Source organism: Ptychodera flava, chromosome 3 (genome assembly GCF_041260155.1).
Source record: "Ptychodera flava strain L36383 chromosome 3, AS_Pfla_20210202, whole genome shotgun sequence".
In the NCBI taxonomy this organism is placed as follows: domain Eukaryota; kingdom Metazoa; phylum Hemichordata; class Enteropneusta; family Ptychoderidae; genus Ptychodera; species Ptychodera flava.
The window spans coordinates 12,842,454-12,868,329 of NC_091930.1; the positions used below are offsets into that span (position 1 = coordinate 12,842,454).

At 37.4% G+C, this 25,876-nt stretch overlaps 2 protein-coding genes across 2 annotated transcripts in view; one reads left to right on the forward strand and one right to left on the reverse strand.

Annotated features, from left to right (window-relative positions):
- LOC139129573 (hormone-sensitive lipase-like) overlaps positions 1-25,876 on the reverse strand; it is a 377,850-nt gene that overhangs the window by 315,126 nt on the left and 36,848 nt on the right. The gene's annotated exons all lie outside the window — the stretch shown is intronic.
- The window catches only part of LOC139129576 (astrocytic phosphoprotein PEA-15-like), an 82,432-nt gene that overhangs the window by 46,048 nt on the left and 10,508 nt on the right, over positions 1-25,876 (forward strand). The window contains exons 2-3 of the mRNA XM_070695220.1: positions 8,129-8,341; positions 20,549-20,692. Of these exons, the coding sequence (XP_070551321.1) occupies positions 8,167-8,341; positions 20,549-20,692 (319 nt within the window). The 5' untranslated portion in view covers positions 8,129-8,166. The remainder of the gene's footprint in view (positions 1-8,128; positions 8,342-20,548; positions 20,693-25,876) is intronic.

Below are 25,876 nucleotides of genomic sequence, written 5' to 3' on the forward strand. Positions count from 1 at the left end.
CCTGCCGTTTCTGAAAAGTCATTTTCAGGTTCTAAAGTTCTTATTAAGGGGGTAGATTGCAATGACTACATTCCTGTTCCTCTCCATAATGTCTATTTGTCTTCGGACTTTGTTTCTGGACCTGTGACTTTAGGTATTAGGCCTTTTTTGCCTTTTGAAGGGATTCACCTTCTTCTGGAAACGACCTTGCTGGGGACAAGGTCATTACTAATCCACTTGTGACTGATAATCCTAGTTTAGATCAGGATCCAGAGCCAATTGAACAAGAGATACCCGATTTATTTCCTTCATGTGCTATTACTCGAGCCATGTCAAAGAAAACTTCCGAGAATCAAAATACTCTCAAAAATAATGTCACAGATGTTGACTTAAATGACACCTTTCTCAGTCAGGTGTTTGACACGGATCATTCCGTTATCCCTCGTGGATTTGCAACTTCCAGTAAAACTGCTGACCAAAGTCAGACATTTTCTAGATCAAATCTCATTGCAGAACAACACAAAGACCCAGATATTTTGTCTTTGTTTGACAGGGTAGATGATGAAGGTAAAACTTCAGATAGCTCTGTTTCCTATTATACAAAATCTGGTATTCTCATGCGTAAATGGAGACCTCCAGATGTCTTGGTTGATGACGACTGGGCTATAAAACATCAAATCGTGGTTCCAAAGCCCTATCGTGCTGAAATATTGCGCCTGGCCCATGAAACGCCCTGGGCTGGTCATTTGGGAGTAAGGAAAACTTATCATAAAATTCTCAGTCACTTTTATTGGCCTAATCTCAGGCAGGATGTAACACATTTCTGTAAAACTTGTCACACATGTCAGATGGTAGGAAAGCCGAATCAGACCATTCCAAAGGCCCTTTACAGCCAATTCCTGCGTTTCAAGAACCATTTAGTAGGATTCTAATAGACTGTGTTGGGCCCTACCAAAAACAAGATCAGGAAATGAGTACATGCTGACAATAATGTGTACATCAACTCGGTTCCCGAAGCCATACCACTGAGAAATATAAAGACAAAGACTATAGTGAGAGCTTTAGTCAAATTTTCACTTTATTTGGCCTCCCTAAATGTGTCCAGTCCGATCAAGGCTCCAACTTTATGTCTGGTATTTTTCAACAAGTAATGGATCAGCTAGGCATTAAACAGTATAGGTCATCCGCCTATCATCCAGAAAGTCAGGGTGCTCTTGAGCGATTTCATCAAACTTGAAAAACATGATTAGGACCTACTGTTTTGACACAGAGAAGCAGTGGGATGAAGGAATTCATTTTTTGCTCTTTGCTGTTAGAGAGTCAATTCAGGAGTCTCTTGGTTTTAGCCCATTTGAGCTTGTATTTGGACATACAGTCCGTGGCCCACTTAAGCTCGTTAAAGAGAAATCCTATCAGACGATGATGATTGTCTGAATATTTTGCAATATGTGTCAGATTTCGTACGAAACTCTCTAAAGCATGTGAATTAGCCAGAGAAAATCTTGAGTCATCTCAGCAGTCAATGAAAACCAAATATGATAAAAGCACCTCAAAACGGAAGTTTGAACCAGGTCAAAAAGTTCTTGTTCTACTTCCAATTCCTGGCAAACCACTCCATGCTCGTTACTTTGGGCCATACCTAATTGATAAGAAATTGAGTGATTTAAATTACATCATAATAACACCTGACAGGCGAAAACAAAAACAGCTATGTCACATAAATATGCTTAAGCCATATTTGGATAGGGATAATCCTACTATAACTCAGCCTGTCAGTGCAGTCAGTTCAAACCATTATGAAGATAGTGATACTGAAACTGACTTGAGTGAAAATACTCTAAACTCAAAGCTGGGCTCGGTCAAGCTTCAGAACTCAGAAATCCTGGAGAAGCTGGAGTCTACAAAGTTGGCACACCTCCAGCCAGAACAACAACAACAGGTGAAAGAACTGCTCCATGAATATAAACACCTGTTTCAAGATGTTCCAACGAGGACAAACGTCATCTATCACGACGTTGATGTTGGGGACAGTAAGCCTGTAAACAACATCCATACAGACTGAATCCAACAAAAGCGAAATATCTCCAGGAAGAAGTCAAATACCTGCTGGACAATGACTTTATTGAACCCAGTAAAAGTAACTGGAGTTCGCCGTGCATACTTGTTCCCAAATCAGACCACAGTTATCGTATGTGCACGGACTTTAGGAAGGTCAACACTTTAACAAAGACAGACACTTTCCCAATCCCGAGGATTGATGACTGCATCGACCGAGTGGGAAAAGCCAAGTATGTGACAAAATTTGACCTACTGAAGGGATTTTGGCAAGTCCCTCTGACGGATCGTGCTCGTGAAATATCCGCCTTTGTTACACCAGACGGATTGTTCCAGTACAAGGTGATGCCATTCGGAATGAAGAACTCTCCGGCAACGTTCCAACGGATGATCAACGACGTCATATCCGGGCTAGACGGGTGTGCAGCTTACGTTGACGACGTCGTCCTGTATAGTGACACCTGGGAGGAACACATCAAGCTCATGCGGAAGTTCTTTGAGAGACTGAGTAAAGCAATGTTGACTGTCAACCTTGCCAAATCTGAGTTTGGTTGGGCGAGGGTGACTTACCTCGGACATACTGTAGGACAGGGTGAGGTAAAACCTGTTGATGCCAAATCAGTGCCATTTCAAGTTTTCCAATACCAAACTGCAAACGACAACTGATGCGCTTTCTCGGTATGGCTGGTTACTACAGAAAATTCTGTCCCAAATTTCTCCACAATTACTGAGCCTTTGACTAACTTACTTAAAAAGAAAGTAAAGTTTGTTTGGTCAGAGCAATGCCAACAGGCATTTGACACACTTAAAGCCATACTGCAAAGTGCCCCAGTGTTGTCTGCACCAGATTTCACTTTGCCATTCAAATTAGCTGTGGATGCTAGTGATACGGCTGCTGGTGCTGTTTTATTGCAAGAGGATAGTCATGGTGTAGATCATCCTGTTTGCTATTTTTCACGCAAATTTAACAAATCCCAGAGAAACTACTCTACAATTGAAAAAGAGTGTTTATCTTTGATATTAGCTTTACAGCATTTTGAAGTTTATGTTACTTCTTCAAATCAGCCAATAGTGGTTTATATTGATCACAACCCTCTTGTTTTTCTGCAGAAATTAAAGGCAAAAATCAGAGATTGCTAAGATGGAGTTTAATGTTACAGGAGTTTAATCTTGACATTAGACATATCAAAGGCAGAGACAATTTAATTGCAGACTGTCTCTCTCGTATTTAGAGTTTATTGTTGTTCACTTTCAAGAAATTTATTGTTGTTCACTTTCAAGAAATTTTACTTTAGAGTAAAACAAAATTTGAGTACTTAAATCCTTTTCAAGATTACATTTGTAAAAGAAAGATTTTTCTTTGAAAAATTTTCTTTTTTTGAAGAGGGGGTGTGTTATGTAGGTCATTTCCCCCACACTCATCATGACCTGAGTTCAATTAGTCTAGAACATTCTCAAGGTCACTGCCCTTGATGACCTCACAACCTTGAATTCAATTAGTCATGTTTGGAAATGTTCTGGAAAGTTGATTAGTTGTGTAAGGGAGATAATTTTAGAACAGTAATTAGCATGTCAATAAAAGTTCTAGATTGTTCTTATATGCCTTTATAAAAGGGACGTGCACAGCTTCCAGTCAGACTTTTGGGATCGTGTCTCTTGTGTGTTACTAAACTCCAGCAGTAGTCATTCTCAAGACTTTTCAAGACCTTCACTGTCAACGCTGGATTTATACTGTGGACTTTGTGCAGCTTCAAGCCTGCAAGCCAAAGGACTGTTCATTCATCCGACTGACTGTTACAACTCTGAGACTGGAGCTTTGCCGTCCCAGCTGAGATAAGTAGTCTGTACACTTTTAAAGCTTGTACTCTATCCCTGACTTAGCAATTAGTTTTATTTTCGTAATAAATTTGGTTTAAACGTTAACTGCTGAGTTCACCCTTTTGTTCGTTTTCTCTGCACGTAACAATCTTGAAATTAAGAATCTTGTAGCTGTGATTGAGATTAACCTGAAGACTTATAATTTGTAATATTCAAGGGAATCCCTAAAAATCCATTGAAATGGCAAATTTCTATGACCCTTGGATTCATGCAGGAAGTACATTACCGTATGTGGTATCAAAAACAATAAATACAATTGACACAGGTGTTAGCATCAGTCTTAAAATTTATCACATTGCACTAACTGACATTTAATTTAGTACATTTGACAGCATTTTACTAATCTACATTAGTACAGGTACACTGTGAGGTCAGTGAACTAATTTGAATCTAATTTACATTAGTACACAGTGTAACCAATTCACCTCAGTACACTTTGAGGTTATGTGCACTAATTTACATCTGACAGTATTGTTATCCATTATAAAGCTGAAACTTTTCCGAAGTGTTACCACATGATTTCACCCTTTTAGTTTTACAGCGTGTTACGTGACTTCACCCTTTTACAGCGTGTTAGTAACACGCTGTAAAAGGGTGAAGTCAGTTACGTGATTTCACCCTTTTACAGCGTGTTACGTGATTTCACCCTTTTACAGCATCCAAAGACAGTCACATATCCGCTCAAAACTTAAAGTTGTAAACTTTCAACAAAGTTTTGGAACATCTCCTCGAATAGGTGAACATTGCTCATGGAATTCCAAAACCTTCCTCACCACATGACTCACTTAATAGTAGTCAAATTAAGCAGAAAGTGATCTGATGAAAGAATCTGCCGTCCAGACGAGACTTAAGTTTCCAGTTGCTCCTTAATTCCTGTCCAGCTATTTATGTGATACATAGTTTGCGTTAGATCGGTGTTAATATTGATAAGTCATCAATTCTTGAGATGAAATGCGTGCCAGTGGAGGTGTGAATTTCAGACAGAATATTAAAAATAGATTGCCAGGAGAGGACACGGCGGTTTGTGCAGCATTCCTTCAGTATGTACAGCATGCAACTGCACTGGGTATTGATGTATTGATGTGAGCTGAAGCGAGATTGTATTGCATATTCAGTAATCAAATTGAAATGTCAAACATCCAGGGAGTGCAGTCATTTCAGAATGAAGATTTAGCGGTAAACGCGACTTGAAAATAAAACTTTGAGACAGCTGCCCATGCTTAAAATTGCACAAGAAAAGTTTAAGTATTGTCTTTCATCATCCAAAGTAGAAATCAGGCGTCAGAACTAGAGTACTGTATTTTTTATTAGCATTCAACAAATTACCTGAAATTTACCCCAAAATTCAAAATGGCTGCCTCTCTCTTTTTGACTTTTATACACAACGATAAAATTGCTCATTTTCATATGAATTTGTATGCACTGAACGTTCTGTGTATGTTTCAAAACAAATTCCTCATGAATTATAAGTACAGTAAAACACCAAGGCATTATAATAAGATTTTTAAACGAGTCCACAATCTGCCCACAAGGCATATTTCCCATTTATACTGGAACTTTATGATCATCCCATTTGCAGGTCCCCGATCCATCAATCTGTACGGGCAAACAGTCATGATATTATATCTATCATGTCTTTGTGGCGTACATACATCCACTGAGAGGCCTTGTTTGTTAATCCTGGAATTTTAATTAGATTTGATCATTGTTAGAAATGTCTGATTACTTTAATCAGTAGTGAATTTTGTTTATTTTGTCTTGTTGTGAAAAATCCCGTAATCACGGTTATACGTCAGTTTATGTTTTGAATTTGCTAGCAATGATGGGCAAATAGAGTAATTATGAACTCTGAAGCCATTGTGATGAATTTATATACTTCATTTTTTCAAGAATTAAAGGACAAAATTTACATATACCGGTACTTTATTGTTAGGTTGTTGTTTGGCTAACAATAGAGCTGACAATTAATTATACTGCAGTTGTCAATGCCGTGATTTCTAGCATCAGCAACTCTGTGATTGCTTGGCCATTGCTGGTGTTCAGATCTGATCAATATTCTTCAGCAAAATACATACTAAAAGCTATAATTTTCTATTTCACTTCCCCAATCTGTATCTTTACTCAATGGTTTTTTTTATGCAAAGTGGGCTTTCAATGTCTTTTAGTCAACCACTGTCAAACAACTTGTGCTGCTATTGTTTTTTTTAACTCTTGAAGTGAGCTATCAAAGATTTCCAACTTCAATATTCACATTGGAGAACACCTCATTTTTCTTCACGTACCGTTATGGTAAAAGAAATAACAAAGCTCACCATGGCATAGATTGGATGTGGTAAACATGCTGGCCAATTTCAAAGCTTGCTTGTTATAGTCTGTAACCTCCTTTGTCAATTTTCTTGATTATCGGTGATTTACAAGAAATCAGAGTTTTATCTCTCGGAATATTTATAAGTGAATGGCAATCTGTGGACTGCACAAAATGCCAAGTACCATCCAGGCATTCGGACATTTCTATGTCTTCTGCCCATCTTTCACAAATGAATACCTGATTGTATGTAATCTAAGGTCTCTACAGATTCCAAAAGGCAATCAGTGGAATGGACCTCCAGAATCAAGTATTAGGGTCAGAAAAGATCACCCACTATTGAGCAAATTTGGAATGTACTGTGAATGTCGTAGACACAACATTAAAGTTTAGAACTTAGTATCTATGCTATTAGCATCCCTTATCATATACCCATGCCCATATTGCTACATCCTAGTGACGTTCACCGTAAAATATCTGTCGTGATATTTCACGGTAAACGTCGAGATATGCACGATGAACGTCATCAGTTTTAGAGTTTTCCCGAACTACATTAGCAGTTTGTTGGTAAACAACGTAAACAACAAAATGGCTGCCGCTCACCGCCTGCGAAGCGATATCGCCGACGTAAAAACTTGAAGGGCTTCGAGGAACACGGGTATTTCTGGTTGCAAAATATGGAAATAACATGTTGAGTCTTGAAATGTTTTCCCATGGTATTTTGGGGGTCAAGTTCTAGCAAACATTCTGCCGTTCGTACGGCGCCGGCACTGTGCATGGTCTCCCCCGAACAGGTAGTGAGCGCGTGGCGTGACAGGGATGTCGCACGCGCGACGACTGTTGACATGGCAACTCTCAAGGTAAATAAACAAAATGGCGTCTCCTCTCCGCGCGAGCTCCGTGCCGTACGACGATTGAAATCAGGATGGATTTAAAGCCGAGCACAGTTTTTGATCGATTACAGTTGTATTAGCATATTGCACCTTAAAAGGTTCCTCCTGTATTACGATTTTTGTATCCCGGTGTCTGTCTGCTTGGGTTTCATTGAGATATGGACAACTTGCAGCGATGTCGCGCGTGATGTTTACTTCGTCGTATACTTAATGAATGAAGCCTGTTCACATAAACATTCTGATATTTATGCGCAAGGCGTAATAAAGTAAAGCCTCAAAATTTAAGGTTTTTCGTTGTATTAGTAAAAATATGGGCATGGGTATATGATAAATCGGTTATTACCCAATATCGCCTGTTCCTTGTGTCGTATCAGCATTCGTGTCATTTGTGCTGCGTCAGACACTCGACTTCGTCTCGTGTCTGACGCAGCACAAATGACACTCATGCTGATACGACACAGGAACAGGCGATATTGGGTAATAACCTCTCAAGATGGTGTGACTTCTCTCATGTAATGTTATCAATTTTAAAGTTCAATACATTGTAAGTACATAAATATCTTAAGGATTAATGGAATTGTTTGAATATGGTAAATACAGAACTTTTAAACCCACTGTACCTGTATGTGTTAGAAAATGTTTATTTTGATATTTAAGTCAACAACCTAAAAGATTATTTGACAAACAGAAATCATTCCATCAATAATCATATTATAAAAATATAACAATAGACATTTTTACTGTTGCTAAAAGCTGATGTATGTCAATTGTATTTGGAACATTTCTTCCACACTTCAATTTTGTCTTAAAGATTATGGTCATTCTTGAAGTGCCACTGGGAAGATTATAAGGCAGTACCTTTAAGTTGTAGTACGCAGTCATCTTGCAGTTGTTAAAGCTGCAGTATGCTTTTTCTGAGAATTGATGCTGTCAAAAAACAAAAATAATTTCATTCAAGATTATGTAAGGTTAAAATTTACTATAAGTCTTTGTTAATGTTCTTGTAATCTGGTTACAGAGCACAGCATTGAGAGGAACTTCTTTGTCATCAACATCATGGCTGATGATTACAGTGAACTTTTGCAGAAGTTAAGTGACAATATATCAGACATGGAGTTGAAAGCCCTGGTGGCAGCCTGCTCTGATACCATCGCCGCCGAGGATAAAGAAAGAATTAAGGAACACAAAGATTTGTTTAGACACTTAGAAAAAGTTTCAAAACTAGGAAAAGGTAGGTAAAGGGAAATTTTTGTTCAGTATTTGTAGATCATTAGATGAGTGCTGGTATTGGGTACTTGCACAGGTTCATATTGCACAAAGCACATTGCCTTTGAGACTCTTAAGGTACATCGCGCCTCAGGGACAGATATTCAGACTCTCAAACTTTTACAATTCTTTTCTGATATACCACTTGTGGGGGTTTATTTTAAAGCTCTTGGTGTAAGAAAACTTTTCACCAGCTTAGTTTTTTGAAATTTGTAAATTTTATTTTTCTCCATAGAGATAACACAGGGATGGCCACCATTTTGAATTTCAAAAAGTGGTAAATAGTGGGTAATTCGTTTTGTCTAGTTCCTAAATTTGCACAGTGGCTGTTGATTTTTATTCTTTATTTGGTAAGGGAATGGTTGGAAGTTTCATTTAGGAAAGTTTGAGCAAAAGTTTAAGTCTTTCACTTTTGAAGCGCATACTACCTTAATTGCCAATGTATATTGCAGACAGGGAATTACAACACAATCCTGTAACTTGTTCCTGCATAAAAATACTAGTGAATGGGGATATAACTAATACTCTTTTGTTTTGACTGGTGATACATGGTGATTGATAGCACAAAGATTTGCCACTTCCAGTTCTATACTTGTAACAAAAATCACTGCCATTTAAAATTGAGCTTACTGCTTTCTTCTGACTGTTAGTCAAATTCTTTACAGATATTGCTGAGATAAGACACTTGCAATACATTCGTTGTGGTCTCTTATGAACATCAGCTTCGGAACTGAAGGACTAATCATCAGCAATTACTTGATTTGCTATTTACAGGTCACATACAACCGTACTGTGGCACTTTAAAAAACACGATCTAACGATACATTCCACCAAGTTCTGATTTCGGGGAGCATCAGGCTGCCCGAACCAGAGACTTTGGCAAGAGAAGATGCTTCTGACTATAAATGATCTATCATGTCTAGCTAATAAAAGCATATAATTGACAGATAGCCAGATACCTGTTTATCTTTAGATATATGAATCTTTTACATATAATGAAATCCTTAAAATACGGTACAACGAACAGTTAGGCCAAACAAAAAAAGTTGTGGCTGTTCCGATAACCTGACCTACCTTATTTTTTACCTGCCGACCCTAAACTTTTTAGAGCTACATAAACATGGAAGTTAAAAAAAAGAAGGAAAAAGCCAAAAAATCAGGCGTTCATTACTTGGCATTTGATTTTTGCTTGAACGAGGATGTCTTTTATGTTTTTTCCTTTTAAATGTATGATACATTTTTCTGGAAATGTTGTGGCCAGTGTTTGACCGCCCTGAACTCCTGAAAAAATCATATTTAAAAATAAAAATATTTTGGAAAAAAAATTCCTGCGGACCTAACCTACCCTAATTTCAAAAATCATGTTATGGGAAAAGCACAATTTATTTTTTTTGGCCTTATCCAATTCAAGATGACTATCGCCAAGGTATTCTTATAAAGCTTTACCAATATTCAAACCAAGCCGAACCAAATCAGGGTTGTTGTACTCAAGGAATACTGAACACAGCTACAATGATTTCTTTAAACAGAACTGTGAAAGTTGACTTGTCCAAGAAATTATTGAAGTTCTATTCAAGTGTGGTTGCTCAATTATGGTAAATGTATCTATGATAAATGAACTTGTTATAAATTGTAGCAAAAATTGCAAATTGAGTGACTAGCATTCAAGATGTACGGTATTCACTTTGACAGATGTATGAAAAACTAAATTGGCAACGGGCATCGTTGATTTATTGCACATAAGAAGTCAGCATCTTGAAACCTACAAAGAGCATTTTTCAGCTAGCTTTATAAGACTTTTCTGAGGATAATTGTTGCCTGTTACACCTAAAATTGAAAATAAGAAATAAGTCTTAATATAGCCTATTTCTTTCATATTCTGGTAGCCTTTCATAGACAATATCAAGTAATATGAAAGTTCCCATCCTGCCGGGACTCACTGTTCACAAAGGCATTATGCATTTACCTTCTGGTGCCTGCAACCATGTATAAAAGGTGACACTGTAGTTTTTTACCGGTATATCTATTGCTTTTGGCACAATACTGTTCTTAAGCAATTGCTATGGAGTAGAGTCAGTGACATTTAATGAGCTCTCTTCTGCACTCTTGTAATCGTGCTGTAATCAAACGGTGGGCTTAGAAATTGTTCTCAGTTGCTGCGCTCCATGTTCAAATGCTTTATTACAGCTGTATTAAGCCTCTAGCTGAATTAAACCCTGCATCACCTTTCACATTTGTAGTAATCTAAATAAAGGATTGGCGTGTGTTTTCTGAACACTCATCGACATAACTGTTAATCTTTTCAGGTCTATTACGCCCATGCATCGGTTTGAATTTGAAATGGCAGTTTTACAGTACCATTCATTGTATAAAAGACTACAGATACCGGTATTTATTGAAATCCTCATCCAGCCATTAAAGGTGTTTATGCACACACTTCCATTACTCCAGGAATTAAGCTCTTATGTTGCCTTTATATCGGTAGATACATGAAGAAGCCAACAGATGTTGACGAATAAACATTTTTGATGTTGAATACTTAGAACCTATGGTATACCCTGGTTGCATACACCATTATAGTGACATTTACACATATGTGAATTTATTTGTATTGCAAAGTTTGCTCAACTTCTTCTGCATATTCAGTGCATTTCACCAAAGTATGCAATGTGGGAATCTGTAAGCTCCCTTAAAATAAGACAAACACATGCCATGTCCCCCTTTACAATGAGATCTTGTGATATTGTACACAGAGACTTTATACCAGCAGTGGTATTCCACAATTGTTGCCTATGATGCAGGGTTTTCTGTCTTCTGTGCAATTGCACATGTTGCGCGTTTCAAACCACTTTCTGCCCTTTCTAAGCTACTGAAAGTGCAAAAATTGCGCACAGCAAGCAAATAGGCCCAATATGATGGTGACCCAAGGGCATAGTGTAGTGACCTGTGAAATTGCTGTTGTTTCTGCCCCTCAAATGTCAAGTCTGCCCCCTAATTTTGATGAATGGGGCAGAAATTGCCCCTTCAGTGAACATGCAGAGAAAATACTGATGATGTAACATCACACAGTAGAATTAACCCTCAATCTGGTTGACAACAGTAACAACTAGCTTCCCATCTACGGCAGTGTGATAAAGCTGAAAGACTATAAATTATCACTTGCCTCTGGATTACAAATTGTGTTTGAACATACCAGTATGAATACAGTGTGAATGACTTGTGTAGGCTTCACACATTATATTAAACAAAACTTGTCTCAGACAATCTTGCCTGGTAAAACACTTCATTGGACAGTTTCTTGTAAACAGCAAAAAATATATGTTAAAAGTAATCTTTGCACATTTCGCTGCACTTTGGATACAAAACTTTTCAGCACTCCATCCCTGTTGAATTCGCAATCTAAATTTGTGATCTGCTACACGGACATAAATAATTTTGATATTTGAATAGTTCGAGAAAACTGCACACTGTATTTCCACTACTTTAATGTTTTGCAAGTTCAGTCATGTGGGCAATGAAGATATCCATGTTACATCTTGTAAACAGAGTACCACTCATTGCCTGGTCTGTATCAACTTTGTTTTTTTGAAGCATTGTAATTGATGAGACACTAGCAATACTTTCTCTCCAAGATATCTTTCTGCAACTGCTAGTACATACATACATGTACATTAAATGCTTGCTAAAATAGCTGGTCAGTTCAGAGTAGCAAAACGATTGAAGACAGACCTTCTGGGCAGGATCAGTCTATTGGTCGTGGATGGACACTCATGTGAAATCTAATGCCTGTTTGTGTTTCACTTGATAAGGTGGCTGTAAATCATGTCCCATTTACCACTAGCAGTGGGAAAGTATGATATTTTGGTTTTTCGCAAGTAATATTTGTTGTTACTGTTATGCAAAATCCTCCCATTAGCATTATCATCCTAATTTCTCCTTAGGCCAAAGAAAAGAAATCGTGCTGTTCAGATGACCCAACCTACCGGTACCCTATTATATGCCTGCCGACCCTAAGCTTTTTAGAGCTACGTGGACACAGAAGTAAAAAAAGAAAGAAAAAACCTGTAAAATCACGTGTTCATTACCTGGCATTTGATTTTTGCTTGAACGACGACGTCTTTTATGTTGTAGTAATTCCTTTTATATGTATAATACATTTTTCTGGAAACGCTGTGGCCAGTATTTGATCGCCCTGAACCCCTGAAAAGTGCATATTTAAAAATAAAAATATTTTGGACAAAAAAATTCCAACCGACCTACCTACCCTATTTTTGAAAACCATGTAATCGGAACAGCACAATTTATTTTTCTTTTTTGGCCTTATAGAGACAAAGTTCAACTGTGCTATCAGGATTAAATTAGAGCATGTTGGTCAAAGGAAAAAAGTGAAGTAGTGTAAGGTATTTTACTGTTATCATTTGGCATCCTTGTTTTGCACACTTTATATATTTAAATTGCATTAAATTATACAATTATTATCATGTTACACTTGTGTAAGAAACAAAAAACTATATACATGATGATTTCTTCTGAAAAATATTTGAAAGTCAAATGGCAACCTCTTCTTGATTCATGTTCAGTTGTTGAAAGCAGTTTTAGTGTGCAGCCAAAGTGCATCTCTACGTTTTATCAGTGCGATAGCAGTACGTCAGATTTGAAAGAAAAGGAAAAGATACTGACAAAAACAACGCTGTGGATGATACTATCTGCGTCTTGTTTTTCAAAGAACAGACAGTTATCAGGCAAGAATTCAGGTGTTCTGGTACCGGGTATATGCACTTTTATGGATAAAAATTAACTGGATTCCGTTGAAAACTGCGGCAAATGTGTTTTGCCTTTCAACGACTGAGTTTCTTCGTGTATCATCCATGAAAATGTGTAAAAGGCAAGAGGCAATGTTATATTCATTAAAGAAAATGCTAAAACTGTGGTTGGATCAAAGTCGGTGGTTGGTGTACCGGTATTGCCGTCCGTTAACTTGTAGCGCCTTTGTGATCAAAACATGAAAATGATTGTTCTCCGCGCTTTTGAATGTCTAATAGATTAAGTGTCTGTAACCAAGAGAGACGTTATTGATTTTCCAATTCCTACCGGTAGTTCCCAACTCTCAGTTGCCCTAGTAACCACAGGTCTGTCATAGAAATCACTGTTGTTACTATAGTTACATGGTCTGAAAGGAAAAGAGTTTCCGATGACGATCTAAAGCCAGCAGAGGAACAATGAATGAAAAAGACTAAAGGTATTGCTTTTTAACGTGTTGTTCATTTATTTCTACTGAATTTTTTATGTACTTTAATCCAGTTATACATGTAACAGTGAATATCTGATTTCCATATTTTACAAAATCTTCTTTGGTTTGTAAACTTGATAAATAACAGAAATTTTTGTGTATCGGATGACAGTGAAACAAACTAGATTAAAAATAAAATTCACATTTTTTCATCAAGAAATGTTTGTTCTGTTAATATGGACAGTGTAAGTGGATAAGTATGAGTTACTCTGCATATCTTAATATTTTACAACTGTGTACCGGTATATCTCAAATTACAGTTTACCTTCAAGCTGCTCAGAGTACAGGGTCTGACATTTCCCAAATACATGTTTACAAGTCTCAGAGTTGGTTAAATGGCCAGTAAATTGGTTTTGTACAAGCATCACACATATATGATTAGCATACCTGGGGTATGTCAGATATCATTGCTATTTCTAGACATATCATGGTTGCGTCCAAAACTAACTGGAAGGGTTTTTATGCACTAGGTGTCTTCACTTTACACCTGACACAGTTTAATAGGCTTTCCCGTTGTCAGTGAGGGACAGCCACTTGCTGCAAGCCATGATGGGATTTATCCTTTCGGCGATGGACTTGATATACAAGGTTCATCACCCCAGTGTGTCTGGCATGTGACAAGATGACTTGCTGCAAAGCAGGGATAATCTTACTTGTCAAATGCCAACCTGTCTCACTGAATTTAATTTAGACAGGATTTTGTGCTTAATGATGTAACTTCAGTTCCCTTACCCATTCTATTGGTTGAATATCACCATACCTTTATAACGGCCATCAAAAACAAGAAAATCAGATTAACCATTCACAAAGATTGAATTCAGTATTCATAAAAAGAAAATCACAATCAAGTTTACAGACTTATGCCTATATTGTAAAGTTGCAATAATTTTAAAAAGTTAAGGTACCTGTAGGAAAAATGGGCCTCGGGAAACAGAGTGATAATCTTTTGATCTACAACTTGTGGGGGCTTATTTTAAAGCTCCTGACTGTAAATACAATTTTCACTGTCTTAAGGTTTTTGAACATCAAAGATTGAAATTTTCCCACATCGTTAACGAGGGAATTGTAGCCATTTTGAATTTCAAATATTGGTTGGAATTATGTTTTGTGGCACTCTCAAGATTGATATTGGCTTGCGCAATAACATTAGCTTTGATTGATGCAGAAGGCAATTAGTTGGCAGTGTTCTATATTTCTCCATGGCAATAAAAAGTCTACATAAACATCCATGTTTACAGTGATTTGTTGGCCATGGCCATGTAGTTTACTGTGAATGGTGTCAGCAATGTTATGACAAAAAAAAAGATAGGTTTGTTTCTGGTCATTGACACGTAGCAAAATGATGCGGCGACATGATTTTTTAAAAATTTTCTGTATTTTGGTGGAATTTGATACATTTTTCCTTTTTTCCATAGGGGTGATGAAAAACAGGAAACTTTGAAGCAATGCGGGCAGTGACCAGAAACAAATCAATTTATTTGGCCTTATATTCAGTTTTGCCAACCATCATGAATATGCGCTTGGTTAAAAATAGGACCATTCTAATTCAGATCAATCAGCAATGAAGAAAGTTGAGCCATTTTTTCGCCAGGAATCGGTAATACACACCTAAAAACTGAAGGTTTTAAGGTCTTACTGAAATGCTCTTTCATAAAACCTTCTCTTTCAAAGTCAAGAATTAAAATCACGGGTCACCTTTTAAAATTTGGTAATAGAAAAACAAACTTCCTGAAACTTGCTTACATCTGAGATGTAAATACCCGGTACATGTGCCACTATTTCATGTGTTAAGGTAGAACGTGCCTTGGGGACAGATATTTGGACTCTCAAACTTTTACAATTCTTTTCTGATCTATAACTTGTGGGGGCTTATTTTAAACCTCTTGGTGTATTATGTTTACCATCTTAGATTTTCAGAAATCGAAATTTTTATTTTTCTCCATAGAATTAACAAAGGGATGGCAGCTATTTTGAATTTCAAATGTCGTTAAATCTTGCCATTGGTAATTTGTTTCTGTACTACAAAATTTGCGAGTGACCCCTGATTTTTGTTCTTAATTTTGAAAGAGTATGATTGAGAAAGATTCATCAAGGAGATTTTGAGCAAAAGTTTAATTCTATCACTTTCAAGGCATATACTACCCGTAACTAAACTACGCAGGAAAAGATGAGGATTTTGAGTTTCAGTGCAAAAACAAGATTTTGAAATCTTCATTTGCCTGTCCAGGTTCTAAAATGAGTACACCATTGTGACAATTGGAGTCTGAATATCAGTCCTTGAGGGAGATTCTTCCCAGACGATATTTAAGCCAAGTAATTTTACTAGGGTTCTCAAGTGATTTCACTTTAGTATTTATTGATATAGCGACAGAGATTATTCAGGGAACAGCCCAAATGTTGCGAGGGTTTCCCAATTGTCATCTGCTAACCACTTCATGTGCTAAGTATATTTAATGTATTTTTTAGTAGCAAAAAATAGTTTTCAGTCCAATTATCAGTAAACGAAATGTTTGTCAAGAAAATGACTTACCCTGGTAAGTCTAAGGCAAATACCAAATAAATACAGTCTGAAAGAAAAATACTTAATGTGATTTCCAAAATCTTAAAACATCCATCAGCAATCTTTACCCTGATCTCTCCACTTTAGGCACCACTCATATACCCAGTACGGTATTTATAGTGTGATAAAAAGTCAGCTTTTTTTACAGGAAAGAGAGAGTCATCTCTACCATTTTTGTATTAACTGCATCCCAAATAAATGGCAAATACCGTACAATATTGATAGTTAATGATATGAGTCCCAGCGTTGCGATAACATGTTTTTCATCTAGATGTGCTGGCCCTCTAGGATCTAGACAGGATCTGTCAATATTAATCTTGCAGCATTCTTATTGCACCCAGAGTCTCTCAATGCCCAGTGATTGCAAGTACTTGAACAGAACCCTTGGTATCCAGGTAAATATAGCAGCAGTCGATCTCATCTAGGTGCCTACTAATAACCAGACATGTGATCCTATTTGCTTCCCGCAGTTCAGTGTACCTTGTCTTCTGTCGCCAATGAATAATGCACAGAATCAACAAGAAAATTTTTTTACTATTCTGATCGACCCAATTGCAATTTTCTGTTAAAATTTTTTTACATCAGAAAGTCATGAGTGTTGGTTTACATTTGCTCATAACAGGCTTCACATGACATTAGGTAAAAACTATGTATTGTATTTCATCTAATCTGCCACAGGAAGCTTTTAACCCTTTCACCCCAAGTTCCCTGTGTACAGGTCCAACTTTACCATAGAAAACAATGGATTTGGGACAAACCATGGTGGTGAAAGGGAATTGTTGCAAGTATGTGATCTAATTGTGTAAAATTAAGAACTGTTTATCTCAGTTTTGTGGGGGGTTTTTTTTGTCTTTTGTTGAGTTACTTTTGTTTCACCGCAGTGACAGAAACACAGAGGCATCTGCGAGTCTTGAAAAATTATTTTTTAATCTTTTGAAAACTTTGTGTATTACTGCTAGTAATTCTCAGCCAAAATGCAAAAAGATGAGGCAAAATTTGGTAATGTAATGGCCAGAATCAGCTGAAACATCTACAGAGTTTTCAGATTGCATCTGTGTAAATGTCGCCATTTTTGGTACGTAGGGCACACAAGAATCCTCGGACATAACAAAACGTTTAGTAGATCCAATTTGCTTGTTGGCCTGAAGACACTGGTTATTCAGAAAGGGGGTAGAGCTTTTTACTTTTCAAATCAATTCTGCAAAGTATGACTGTAGTGTCAGATGTCACTAGTTGTTATAAAGATGGTAATATGATCACCAGGAAATTGAAGCACCTCAAATTAACATAGATGAGTTTCCATAATGAACAAAACTTTTTCAAGATTTTAAAGCATTCTTCGTGTTACTCTGGTATTCAGAGGGACGAACCAGTCTCTTCATAGTGAACAAATGGTGTATCAATGATATACAGATACCAGCAATTGAGTCGGAGACCGCAAAAACCACCACTTGAACTGAAGCACACTGTCATACCAATCTTTACCTTTTTTTACATAGTTTGGGAGCAATTACTGCATTTGATATCAAAATCATGTAAGGTCTTGATACAACTTTATTACAAGGGGAAAATATGCAATTATGTTTCTGTTATCATGATTAAGTATCCATGTCTAGGACCAGTCACTGGAATTGTGTTTGTGTCAAGTTAATTTCATCATGTGTACACATCATGTCATTTTCCTGAAACAGTTGAAGAATTAATTCACATAGATTTACATGAAAACATCAAAGGTAGTCCTCCATTTCCTGAATAGATGTATTATTCATGCACAGTATATGATATCAATGAGAATTGCTTGATAATGCAAATGAACTGATAGTAAGTTATTATCGACGATGAATTTTTATTAGCCTTAAATCATGCATTATCAAATAAAAACGGGAAATTATCAAACAATGCTATAGAGAAATCCCTTTAAAATGTCAGTACTTCAAATCAACCGTGACCATGTGCACAGGAAATGACTCACATCTTTGAATTCATAGACAGTTCCCCCTCTACTGTCTATGGTATTACCAACTGTTACCAACTATATCTTCACAGTGGTTTATGATAGACACTATTGTGACCTTGGCATTCGGTCACTGATAAGACTATTTCACCAATAAATTTAAATATACATTTCCATATACTTGCAAAGTGACACACTTTTGCACAAGGAACTGTCTTGGCAGCTGACATCACGTTTTAACTATTTGTCAACGCTGTAATTTTTCCCACCAAAATTATAGTTCAACATTTTACCGATTTTTATGAATTTTTATGTAATTTTTTTGATAATTTTGATAAAAATGGACATCACATTTTATTGGTTACAGCTTTTCATCAAAAGTTTGAAAAAAATCTGAAAAAAATTGACTGGAGAATATTTTTAACGGTGAAAAAAATTGACTTTGGCACTCAAAGGGCTGACTTGTAGAATCCTATCGAGTCCTGTCAAATGTGATTTTCATTCTCCCATTTCCAGTCAGTCTTTGTCTACCTTTTCCGCTTTTCTCAGAAAAACAAAACATATAAATGCAAAGGTGATATCAAACTGAAATTCATGCCGCATTCTTGTTAAAAAAGTCAAGCAAGGAAAAAATTCAGTAATTTGTTTGAATAGAATTCCATTTTAATCTTATTGAGGTTTATTGGATCCTGCCCAGTGAGACGCACACATAGTCATCATCAGTTGCTAGGTCTCTCTGTTCACCTCACATCTTGGGGTTCAGTCAATTAACTTACTCTCTCAGTGCCGGGGGGCACCATGGGTGACATCAAACTGGGAGTTTTCCAAGGAAGAGAGAAAAAGCAAACCGCACACAGCTAGACCAATGCCTTGGAGTTTCCAAAATGGCAGACAAGTAAAATAACTAGAATTCTTCATTAGGATAATAGGAATGTGTTGAAGTATTCTTATGGGGTTTTTGCATAAAAATCCACAAATTATGGTGATACTAACTATTATATGCCATATGCTATATTCAACATGGCTGAAGAAGTCAACTTGTGTAATATAAGTTTGCAATTAATGCAACAGTGTTCTCTAAGATGCAAGAAAATTGTATTTACTGGAATGTGCCTATTTTGTCCTATATGGTATGTTCATTGTACAGAGTTTTAGATCACCTCTGAGTCGATCGGCTCTGGTTTGAAAACACCAGGAATATGACTGCTGCACTACATGTATGTCAGCCCATGGCCAGCCTACAAATATGAGGGATCTGGGCTCATAGGCAACACAAATTTGATATGAGACCAGGGCCCTATTAGCTGTGTACATGTGAATGGATATGTCGGCCCTGAGTGCAGTTGACACCCAAGCAGTTGAGCTTTGCGTATCTGAGATTTAGTAACTCAAAAGCAGGAGATTCATATACATTTTGAATGCGGACCAAATTTGTTTTCGTGTCATACTCTTGCACCAGGCTCAGAGGTGGACCTGGGCCTGCCTGAGTGTGAACGTAGTAATAGCGGTTTCAAGAGTTCAGAAATCTTGAGAGAGTTGTATGGCATATATGTATGCAAATGAATCGCTCCTTGTAAGGCTTAACCTGATGCAGAAAAATCTTCCCAAAGTATGACATATCTGTTGCAGAATCTGTAAAGTATACCAAAGGGATGCGTGAGCTAGGGTGGATAATTGAACGCGCCCTAGATGTGATATATTAATACTTTTAACGACACCTTGCAGATACCATAAATTATGCGATTACATCATTTATGATTTACACCTGTCAAAAGGCCTACAGTGGACATTTGACAGCTGTTTTTTTGTTTCAGTCGGCACATTAACCTTTGAACTCTGACCACTGATTGACCTCTGACACATTTACAATTTTGCCCCTGAACAGAGTTCAAAGTGTTAATAGATATATTTCAGCAATAAAGCACACCCAGCGATGGTATACCACGAGATTTTGACCAGTTCACGACATACCGGTATATGCACGAGCGATAGCAAGTGCATATATGAAGTGAAATGGTCAAAATCAAGTGGTATTCCGTCGCTGGGTGTGATTTATTACTATTATATCATAACAGTATATTGAAATTCTGGTGTTGAACGTCATAAATGGAGTTTTGCTCAAGCTGAGAGCTCGTGCGTATGCCAGCCGTGGTATATCGCCAATATACCACGGTTCTTTTCGCGTCTCAACCAATCAGATCGCTGCATTTGCACCATCAATATACTTGTATGATATAATTTCTAATATGAAATGTTAAAGTATCAAATATAGAAATACAAGAATATTCCATGGAATTCTTGAGAACATTATAATTTGTTTTAAAACATAAATGTAACTTCACTTTATTTATTGTTTGCCAATTCACAGATAACTTTAACTACTTGGAGCATGCTCTCGAGAAGATCTGCAGACCAGACCTCGTGACACAAATGCTTGAATATCGTGAGAAAGTCACTGGAATCAAAGAAATCAAACAAGAGAATATATCAGGACCAGCAAGGAAATACAAAGGTATGATATAATAAACATTGACAGCTTTTTTTAACCCTTGGGGAGCCGAAATCAATTTTTGTCACCTTTAAAAAATAGTTTTTGGGTTTTTTTGTTTGTTTTTCTATTTTGGCAAAAATTTTGATAAAAATCTGTAGCCAATGAAATGCAATGTCCATTTGGTCCAAAATTATCACAACAAAAATTGCATGAGTAAAATAATGCGTTGAAGCAAATTTATGCCCGAAAGACAAATTTCAATGGAAAAGTAAAGACAGCGGAGCCCTTAATCCTCACCTAAAATCAAACCCAATTTCTGGGATTAAAACTCTATTTATAGATTCCCGCCAATCAGGTTTAACTTGGATAAATGTCCATGTATTTCATGACTTAGAGACACAATAGTAATGAACATTATGAGTGATGATAATAATCAATGTAATCTGCAGTCTGTGGGTCATTGCTTCTGATCTTCTTAATTTTTCTGGCCCCTCAGGATTAAACCTGATAAGCACAGACAATCTTAACACTTTTTTCAGTAGTTTGGTGCTCCAAGGCGTATAAAGAGCATTGTGTGTCTTCGCGTGGTTTGTCAAATTCTAGTGTCCAGTATTTCACTCACCCATTCACAATCACGCTGAAGGGTAAGGCCCATGACTTCCATATACTTCTTGTTGACCTGCACATCCACTTGTGGGTGAAACTTGAGTATAAATTCAAAACCATTATGTGGCTGGAAATTATTTCCGACGTCTTTTGATCATGCAATGCCAGTTTATTTTATGGCTTAATATTCTGTTGCTAATCAAGAGTAACCATCAGGAATGTAACCTTTGACCTCAAATACTGTTGCATAGCAGACGTCAGCCAGCAGACCAAACAATTTAAGACATCCTATTAAACAAATGTGAGTGTGATTTTTCTGCTACTCTCATGGAGACTGTCCAGGGCCTGGGATACAACAAGCACACTCACTAACAGATCAATCACACAAGTATATATCAGAAATGGACTTGGCATGAAAAGTGCACGTTGATGGGACTGTAACTTAACATCACTTTCGCAAGCAAAACTTCCTTTTGACAAATTGTACATCATTATGAATGGCCTGCCGTATCACAGTCAACTCTTTAGACTATTTGTCAGTGTCAAGTCTGTTATAAGATTGCTCTATCTTAAATATTAGAGCTGTCCAGTACTGGGATGAGCCTAACATAAAATACTTTTACTTAGATTTCTACCGGTAGACTACACTGAAATGTATACATCTTGTTCTCCATCATGTTTCACCCATTGCAATGCCTTTCAAAGGTAGTTTGCGCCTTGAAAATGAAAGACTTTCAGTGTTCTCCCCAGGATTTTTTTAAAAGAGGGCGAAGACGTGGTGCGAAGCACCACAGGCGACCGCGTAAGCGGTCGCGGGGGGAGGTCAGGAGGGGGGTGTCCCCCCTCCTGCCGTTGGAGCTTTTGAAAAACAGAGATTAAAATGGTGTTATTTGGTAGCACTTGGGGAGTATTTTTTTCAGATTTTTTTCGTATAAAAAACTCAAAGGAAAAGAAATCTGAGACGGTGTTCCACAACTTTTATTCCAGTTCAGTGATTCCAATGAAGATTACATTTTTTGAAAACGAAAACATAAGCTTAGCGACAGACATACATTTATTCATCGATGTCAAAATTATCACCATAGCACTCGCGTGTTCTCATCCTCCGGCGGAGCCTAAAAATAGGTCGTTTTGCTTTGGGAAGGAATACACAAGCGAAATTCTAACCTCCTATAAAAACTTCAGTGTACTCTGCTGTCCTTGTTTCGGCTCAAGCTCCTTGGCATGTTTACTCAGCCATAAAGTCGGTTACCTAATGCACGGTCCCTATGGAGGGACCGTGGCTAACGATACGTTACGGCCTGAGCCATGCAAACATGGCTGCCATCGATGAGTTGCACATGGGCTTATGATCTCGGATGACATCACAAACTCGCGAGATTTGCAAGATCGATGAGAATTACGTTTGCAGCCTGCAGGATCGACGATCACGCTTGCATTTGCTTGTAAATCACTGTCAACTTTTTCCCGTATATTTTATTGTTTATTTTTCAAAAAAAATAATATTTTTCATTTCTGGCAAGGGGGCGCTCGGAATTTACAAGAGGGCGCCACGCCCCTGTTACCTTATTCAGGGAGAACACAGACTTTATTAACTTTTGCTCAAACTTTGCTCAATGAAACTATCAACCATTCTCTTACAAAATAAATAATAAAAATCAGGGGTCACCATGCAATTTTTGGTTCTAGAAAAACAACCCAGTATTTACCGATATTTAAAATTCAAAATGGCCGCCATCCCTGTGTTATCTCTATGGGAGAAAATAAAATTCCTGATTTTCACAAAACTTAGCCAGTGAATATTTTTTAATCTGCAAACTTCAAAATAAGCCCCCACAAGCGGCAGGCTAAATGAACATTGTTAAAGGCATCATGATAGGGAATCTCTGAATGTATGTTTTTGAGATGGTCCCTAGCAGTTGTTTTGCATGAAGTGATGGGCTCAGGGAGGGTCCCTGGAAAGCAATGAATTCACAGACTGGCTGGCATACAATCAATGTGTAGTGGTATTATTTATCAGATGTCACACTGGGTTTATGGTTAGTACTGTCATTCTGTCCCACAAAATGTATTTTATAGCAATTGGGTCAGTGGGTCACACACAGCATAACCAACTCGTAGCAAGCAACATGGAAAAACCCTTGCATGCTGTCGTCAAGATCTTGTTCTCTGTTTTTCTTTCCCAACATTGCATTATGAATATGTTTGGAATTTCTGTGTTTGAGTATCATTTTGAAAATTTAGTATCATTCGATCATCACCCCGACTGAGTTTACCCCAATGTGGTAAACAAGGCATTTTCACACCGACGTTCAGAATAAATATATATTTTGCTGCATTCTTTAAATGCTACCATGGTTCTAAGATGTTCACCCTCTCAATCCTGTTCTATAGTACATAGGTCCAGCCTTGCCATAGAAAATGGTAGGGGTGTTCCAAAATTTGTACATTTCAGTCACTATGCATGTGGATAATAAGAGTGTCAAAGGTGTGTCCATTCAACATCAGTGATGTCTTTGTATTTCTTTTTTTACCACAATAAAAAATGAAACTTGAAAGCAACGTAATCAACGTCGTAATCAGCTGAATGCAGATTTTATGCGTTGCAATACTTAATTTAGCTTTAAATTTTATCAGTGTTGAATTTTAGAGACGCAGTTATGTAAATTTCTCTAGCACCAAAATTTGCGAGGTGACCCCGGTTTTTTAATTTTCGTTTTGAAAGAGAATGATTGAAAGCTTCCTGTAGGAAAGTGTGAGCAATACTTAAAGTCTTTCACTGTCAAGGCTTGTCCTACCTTATAATGGATATCAATCTTGGTGGAGCTTTAAGCTAAATATGTTTGAACATTACAGGATAAGGATTTCTTGTGACATTGATATACCAGTTCAAATTTCAGAGACTTTCAAAAGTTTCATATGAGCTAAGTGAATGCATTTGGCAGTATATAATTATAAAGAGGTCTTGCTGACAATCTTTCTGGGTAAACATTTTTATGCACATGAATGAGGTGTAGTATGTGCCTCAAAAGTAAAAGACATAAACCTTTGCCCAAACTTTCCTAGATGAAACTTTCAACCATTCTCTTACCAAATAAAAAATAAAAATCAGGGATCACGGTGCAAAATTTGGTGCTAAAGAAACAAATTACCTGACATTTTACGTTTGTTGGTATTTGAAATTCAAAATGGCTGCCATTCCGCTTTTTAGTCCCCACGGACACCGTCCGGGGGACTTATAGGTTTGGTCATGTCCGTGCGTGCGTCCGTCCGTCGTTCCGTCCGTCCGTGCGTCCGTCCGCCGTTCACGCAGATATCTCAGAGACGCCTGGAGCGATTTCGTTCAAACTTGGTACAAGGATAGTACCATACCTCATACAGATGCACGTCGATTTGTTCACAATGCGATCAAATTTGGCCGTGGTAGAGGACTTTTTAGTTTTCACCTCCATAGACTCCCATGTATAAGGCAGACCATAGACTCCCATGTATAATGCAGACCATAGACTCCCATGTATAAGGCCGACCATAGACTCCAATGTATAAGGCAGACCATAGACTCAATATGTGATTGATATATGGCGGGTGCCACATGTGGGGCAGGATGCGCTTACTATTTTCGAAACACCTGACATCACTTCTTGGTCTTTTGGCCAGAGGTCCATATATCTTTCTTTCATGAATTTGACTTTGTTTGTACCGTCTATTTACTGTCTGTTCTGTGCTGTTTTGTGTCTATGTTTACAACTATTGTCTTACAAATTTTGACCTAGTGTTATTGGATATGGATTGGTATGATTGCGATTATTTTTCCCATGTATAAGGCGGTCCATAGACTCCCATGTATAAGGCAGACCATAGACTCCCATGTATAAGGCAGTCCATAGACTCCCATGTATAAGGCAGTCCATAGACTCCCATGTATAAGGCAGTCCATAGACTCCCATGTATAAGGCAGTCCATAGACTCCCATGTATAAGGCAGTACATAGGCTCCCAAGATAAATAAAAATTTAGTTTCTCATCGTATTCATATTGCAAAAAGGATGCAGTGACACAGTTTTTAGTCCCCACAGATAAAGTCCAGGGGGCTCATAGATTGGGTCATGTCAGTCCGTGAGTCCATCCGTTCACGCAGATATCTCAGACACTTTGACAAATGTCATGTGACCTTGGTGACCTTTGACCTCGAATATACATATTTGTCCATAACTCAGTAACCACAAGTGGCTAAACCTTTCATATATGGTATGATGGGACACCCTATGACGCCACATATTGTACCTCATTAATTATGTGCATATCTAATTTTGAGCGAGCCAATAGAGCTAGAGGTCTGATTTTTGGTATATATGGATAACTTAGCAATACAATTTTTTGACAAAATGTCACGTGACCTTGGTGACCTTTAACCTCAAATATACATATTTGTCCATAACTCAGTAATCACTAATGCTACACCCTTCATATTTGGTATGATGGGACACCTTATGACGCCACATATTGTACCTCATTAATTATGTGCATATCTAATTTTGAGCGAGCCAATAGAGCCAGAGGTCTGATTTTTGGTATGTATTGATAACTTAGCAATACAATA